Raw genomic sequence first — 6214 nt, 5'->3', positions numbered from 1 at the left:
ATATTTCTCAGTCAGCTCATCTTTTTCCCCCAGAGTTCCCAGTTGTCTTGAGCACACTGAAGTCTGAGATTTCCCAGTTCCCAGTTGTCTTGAGCACACTGAAGTCTGAGATTTCCCAGTTCCCAGTTGTTTTAAATGCAGCAAATGGTCAGAGAAACATTACATGACTTCACTGGAGACCTCGGGCAGAGTGGTAGGGGTTCTTTACCCTACACAGAGTGGTAGGGGTTCTTTACCCTACACAGAGTGGTAGGGGTTCTTTACCCTACACAGAGTAACTGGAACACCTGAAAACAACCGTAAAACAAAATATTTTACTCCACACACAATACAACCTCCTCCCATGTAAATTCTACATTTTATTTCTGTATTTATTTGGTCATTATTTAACAGTACTGTAAAATGCTTGCCTTTGTTATTTTTTTCCATCTGCATTTAACTGTCCACAGCAACAACAAACTATTTACATCTCTAAGAGTTAATCCATTTATTCATCATCATGATCCACCAGCTAGTACCAACAGTAGAACGGAACAGTCTTTCTTGTTTTATTCTACTACTACTACTACTGTTGTTACATTGTTCCTACAACATTGTTACATTCTTACTGAGACGTTATAAGACAGGCGGACGGTTAGTTTTGTCAAATCGATCTGTTCCTGCGACAGGGATTCTACACCCAGACAGTGTATGGTGTGTGAGTTCAGTTCCAATGGGACAATGAGTATTGGACAGGGATTCTTAGCTTTAGATGGCTAACAAAATTATTAATGAAATGCGAGAGAGAATATTAAAAAACAGAAAACCAAAAAAATCCAGTTTTTCTTGAAAAAAAAACAACATAAGACAGACCACTAAAGAAATGCAAGTACATTTTTTTAACAACACTACACACATTTATAAAGACCACCATCAATTAGAATAGATTTTTTTGTGTGTGAAAAAAAAACATAACTCCAAACCCATACAAAGTGTATTTTTTGCTAACTGTACAGTATTTTGTTATTTAATGATTATCTAGACAACTCCCTAGCAAGCATTAGTCCTGTCAATTACCCTATTTACAGCATATTATTTATAAATATATTTATATCACACTGGCTGTAATTATGACAAGATATATTCATGAGCGTCATTAGTGCAAGGCATGAGGAAGACATCCCCTGTTCTATAGGAAGTGCTTTAGACACTGTCTGTCAGTGTGTGTACACAGGGGGACTGGGCTGTCTGGTGATACAAATATCCTCAAAGACAACAAACACACATGACACACACACACTGCGGCCACCGGGGAAAAATGAGTTAACTAACTCCTGAACCAGGGGTGTCTAAGGTTTGATTTGGGACTGAACGCTAGAAGCAGGCAAGGCCCTGGGATGGGGCCAAGAGAGAAGGGAACAACACTACACTAGTGGCACTAAAAGGTTTAGTTGAGAAAGCATATGAATATGTTACACAAGAGAAAGAGGAGGCCAGACAAAGAGGGACCAACAGAGAAAGAAACTAGCAGGGATCCAAGTCCCTGCTAAACAGTTTTTTCTTTAGCTTCCTTATGATTTAGCCCTAACAAACCTTTGGAGCCTCTCTTCCCCTCTCATCTCTCCCTCTGTTTTTTCTGTCAGCGTTTTTGGAGACACTCCTCTTTTCACTCTAAGATGTTTTGTGTGCCGCTGAATAAAGTTAAAATAGATTTTTTTTTTCATCATCATGTCAGGCCTTGTAGTGATACATGCATCCATAATTCCGATGAATAACTGTGAAAAACAAAACAAAAATCGAACAAAAAACAAAAAAGGACATGAGAGATTGCGTATTAGAAACAGTCTATCTATCCCAGGAGAGGAGACCAAATCACAGGAGCCCCGCCCTTTAGTCCTGCTGCTAGCCAATAGTCTGGAGGAATGGGGTAGGGAAGGCAGCACTAATTTAAGGGGGAAAAAAAGAGGAAGGTGGGAGGAGTCTCAATTAGTAACAGCAGAACCAGTGGGGGAGGGGTGGGGCGTAGTTGAGAAATATAGACGAGGGTGTTGCTTTGCATTAGTTACTGCAGAGAGGAGAAGGGAAGGAGGGTTCAGATATCAACTTTTTTCATTGCTGCAGATCAGAGAGTTTTTTTGTGGGGGGGGGGGCGTCACATTAGTTTACTGCAGCGAATGTCGGGCATCGGTCGTATTAGTCACTGCAGTAGGTGGGCATCGCATTAGTTACTGCAGCAGGGGGCCTTGGTTGGCTGGGCGGCTTCAGTTAGGTCGACGCCCCTGTTCCGCCCACTGTTAGCTCCAGCGGCTGCAGGCTCGCTCTTGGGCAATCTTTTCGCTAGAGCACGGAGGAAAAACAAAACAAAAACTTCACAAAATGCCATCTACTGATGAAGATCGCTAGATCAAAACATCCTGCTAGTTCACATTTTCTTGTTACTTGTCTAAGTATGTATTAGAGCATTTGCTTGTGCAGGGCCCTATTCAATTATAGATCAGTAAAGTGATGCGGATCAAGGAGTGAGAGGTACCTACCAATAGCCATGAATATCTCGTTCACATTCATAGATGTCTTGGCCGACGTCTCCATGAAGAGCAAGCTGTTGTCGTCTGCATAAGACCGGGCATCCTGGGAAAACAACCATGTCAGAGACAGTCACTGTCTGTCAAACTCAGACACACACACAAGTGTGTTCTAAAGTGGCACGAGACAGGTAAGGGTGTTTGGAGGGCTCACCTGGAAGTCGACGGCTCTCTTGCTGGCGAGGTCAGCCTTGTTGCCTGACAGAGCGATGACAATGTTGGGGCTGGCTTGTCTCTGCAGCTCCTTCACCCAGTTCTTGGCCCGGGCAAATGACTCCTGGAGACAAGAAACATGGTACTCACAACTTCCAAAGGTATTTGAATAATCCAGCGTGAAGGGATCACAAGTGTGACCACCTATGCAAACATGTGAGATCAATTATCATTTTGACGAAGGAAGGTGGCATTGGTTACGTAATCTATCGAGGTCCTGATCATGAGTGGGGAGTGTATTGATGACATGACACCACTTGCCTCATTTGTGATGTCGTAGACCACGATGGCGGCCTGCGCCCCTCTGTAGTACATGGGCGCCAGGCTGTGGTAGCGCTCCTGTCCCGCCGTATCCCAGATCTCAAACTTCACCGTCGTGTCGTCTAGACACACCGTCTGGGTCAGGAAGGCCGCTGGGGAGGAGAGCAGAGAGACATGTCAAATACATAGTTGACCTGAACTGTAAAAAAACAGGCTTAAGTGCATCATTGAGTGCAGTCGTAAGTCACCTCCTATGGTGCTCTCCTGGAACTCGTGGAACTGGCCCTTGACAAAGCGGAGCACCAGGCTGGACTTGCCCACCGCCGACTCCCCCAGCAGCACTAACTTGAACTGGCAGATCTTGTTCCCAGCATTAGACCCGTTGGGTCTCGTAGCGCCTCCCCTGTTGGCCATGGCCTGGTTAGATCCCCCGGTCAGTGTCTGTCCCACACGTCTGACTGCACTTTTAGGGCTTCAGCTGGAGGAGTCGATAGAGGAAAAACAATGAATCACGTGTCTCTGATGATATTTTTAACTAGGGCTATGTCAGATGTGTTAGAGATAAGGGTGTTTTGAAGTAGAGATAAAGATGTTTTCATAAAGACGTTTTGACACGTAGTTTAACCCTGGCCTAGATCTACATCCTCTATGATTGAGTCAGGGGTGGACATGCTTCTCGAAAGAGAAAAGGAAGAAACCTTGATATCGGAGTCCAGACGTGCCTCACAACGAGATTAACTTAGTAATGAACTACATAATTGACTGGAAATTCTTCCCCTCCTTCCTCAAGGAAGTAAACAATGGATAGATTATCCTGTCTCCACTGAAGACAAGAGAGAAAAACATGTAGAAAAATAAACATGGTTGGGGCAGCAAGTAGCCTAGTGGTTAAGAGCGTTGGGCCAGTAACGGTAAGGTCAGCAAGGTGGAAAGATCTGCTGTTCTCCCCTTGAGCAAAGCTGTTAACCCCCAACAACAACTGCTCCCTGTGAGCCGATGACGTGGACATTGATTAAAGCAGCACCTCTCTGATTCAGAGGGGTTGGGTTAAATGCGTAAAACACATTTCGGTTGATTACATTCAGTTGTGCAACTGACTAGGTATCCCCACCTTTCCTTGCCACACAGCCAGTCAAACCTAGCTAGCTGCCCAGTCCGAGTGGTATATCAGAGAGATGGATCTGATCTGACAGAGCTTTTTTCCCTGTTCAAATGTAACTGACAGAGGTTGTGTGCCTTACATGTAAATCTTTCAAGTTGGCAGTAGTAAAAAGATAGAATGATATGGCTCTGAACTCCCCATATGTGTTTCCAGTCAAAACCATTCACGCCCTGTGGGTACACAAAGTAACATTCTCAGTCTAGGTGCTGAAATTTAGCCCCTCAAGTGACAAAACACACACACATCATTTGTCATAAGAGGAAAACACTACTCAGCAAGGTGACATATTTACAATCACATACAGGCTGAAGGGCAAGGCGTTGCAGTGATGTTTTAAGAATACCTTCCAATGTAAATAAGTTTGCCAATGCCTAACTAACTAATAGCGACAAGCTAAAAGGTAAACATGTACAATAGGCTGACAGCAACGGGCTGTACTGGCTGTTGCCTTCAAAGTGGGAACTCAACTAGCACTGTTATGAATCAATGCTAGAATGGATAGTTCAAATTTCCAAACTAGCTAGTTACTAGTATAGCGAACGTGAGCTTTCTTCGCTTTATTTTCGTAGCTATCGATAGCGAGAACATTGAGAGGACGACATTCCCAAATAGAAGCTAACGCTTACCCAACTAACGTTAGATATCTTGCTAATTTAGCTAGATAGATTATTCGCTTGGTTGTTTATATAGCTACATCAGCATCCGAATTAATAACGTATGCTATAACGTTACATACTAGCTACCGGATTGTTGACCGTCTTGCTAAACAGCTAGCTAGCTAACGTTAACTGGCTGGCAAACTAGCAAAACATGTCAGTGTGCGATGATGGAGCTGGCTGGCTAGCTTTTTCAAGAAGATAGTTAGCTAGCAAGCAGAAGGGTATGACGAGCTCATATCCGCCACGATCAACAACCAATATATATTATTATGAACACTGTTTAAGTCGGAACTTTGAACTGACAAACCCGTTGTTACCTAACGTTAGAGTCCTTCCCAATTCGGGGCCGAGGCCTATTTTTGCGTTTCTCATCAGACATGTAATGTTAGCATAGCAAGTTAGCTAGCCAGCTGACAACTAACGAGCTGAAATCCACAACTTGTAACACCATTTCGCGTACTATACCTGAAACCTAGGCGTTGTTTATGAACACACACTACCCACAAAATAGTCTATACACTAATTAAAGGGCGCAGTGCGGATACGCATGGTTAAACATACAATTAATTTCAACAACCCAGATCACGTCTCCACCTTTTTCTTTCTTCTTGCAACTTCCCATTTAGAACCAAAACACAAACATCCCTTCCGCCCCTTCTACACGTCACACAGCAAGTTTGCTCTTGCAGAGAATGTGACCAAAGATAGTTATAACAAACCCAAGATACTTTATCTATGTCGTTTACAGTGGGAGCAAATGAAGCATAGTGGGCAGAACAAGCTCCACCTCGGGCAAAGCCAACCAAGAGCTAGCGAGATCCTATTGGCGCGTTGTAGCCTGCATGTGCATATTTCCGCTAGGGAACGCCTCCTCTGTGAAGTGCGCGTGTGCAGAAACTGAATTCGAACTTGCATTCTTTCTGAACAACATACACTTTAAAAATGTGGGGTTCAACAAGGGTTCTTCTAAGATCCTCAAAACAATTTATATTGTTTTGTGATGATACCATCTATCTTTTCATATTTGCGAAAATCTTTCTAAAACAGGAAAATAGACAAAATTCAATGGATATCAATCAACAAAAAGGTAATAATATATAGGCTCTAACAATATGTTGAAGGCTAGCTGTATTGGGTGCAGATGACTGACCTGCTCACTTGTGTCTGTGTCTGCAGGTATACAGACAAGGAGGCATACAAAGTTTGCAGACGACACTACAGTGGTAGGTTTGATTACCAACAACGACGAGATGTCCTACAGGGAGGAGGTGAGGGCCCTCGGAGTGTGGTGTCAGGAAAATAACCTCTCACTCAATGTCAACAAAACAAAGGAGATGATCGTAGACTTCAGGAAACAG

General features: G+C 43.5%; 1 protein-coding gene across 6 annotated transcripts; it reads right to left on the bottom strand.

Moving 5' to 3' along the window:
* Positions 1 to 339: 339 nt before the first annotated feature.
* On the bottom strand, positions 340 to 5647 carry LOC110496594 (ras-related protein Rab-5A). Of its 6 annotated transcripts, none has more exons than XM_021572579.2 (7): positions 5418 to 5647; positions 4277 to 4367; positions 3284 to 3513; positions 3036 to 3187; positions 2716 to 2838; positions 2514 to 2607; positions 340 to 2316 (listed from the first exon to the last, which is right to left on the bottom strand). In XM_021572579.2, exons 3-7 carry the CDS (start codon positions 3447 to 3449, stop codon positions 2201 to 2203), a joined length of 651 nt encoding a protein of 216 aa, XP_021428254.1. In that variant the 5' UTR covers positions 3450 to 3513; positions 4277 to 4367; positions 5418 to 5647; the 3' UTR covers positions 340 to 2200. The 6 variants fall into 6 exon arrangements, with proteins under 6 accessions (XP_021428254.1, XP_036809280.1, XP_036809278.1 ...); XM_036953385.1 differs by having other exon boundaries at positions 5451 to 5647; XM_036953383.1 differs by lacking the exon at positions 4277 to 4367 and having other exon boundaries at positions 5451 to 5646.
* Between the last annotated feature and the right edge of the window lie 567 nt (positions 5648 to 6214).

Source organism: Oncorhynchus mykiss, chromosome 18 (assembly GCF_013265735.2).
Source record: "Oncorhynchus mykiss isolate Arlee chromosome 18, USDA_OmykA_1.1, whole genome shotgun sequence".
Classification (NCBI taxonomy): Eukaryota; Metazoa; Chordata; class Actinopteri; order Salmoniformes; family Salmonidae; genus Oncorhynchus; species Oncorhynchus mykiss.
This window is presented reverse-complemented; position numbering and strand designations above follow the sequence as displayed.

Excerpts from the sequence above, each read along its gene's own strand:
- LOC110496594 (XM_021572579.2), bottom strand. The coding sequence starts at position 3,449 with ATGGCCAACAGGGGAGGCGCTACGAGACCCAACGGGTCTAATGCTGGG. Across the intron at positions 2,608-2,715 it reads AGAGAGCCGTCGACTTCCAG|GATGCCCGGTCTTATGCAGA; the intron begins GTGAGCCCTCCA and ends TTGTTTTCCCAG. Across the intron at positions 2,317-2,513 it reads CGAGATATTCATGGCTATTG|CGAAAAGATTGCCCAAGAGC; the intron begins GTAGGTACCTCT and ends TCCGTGCTCTAG.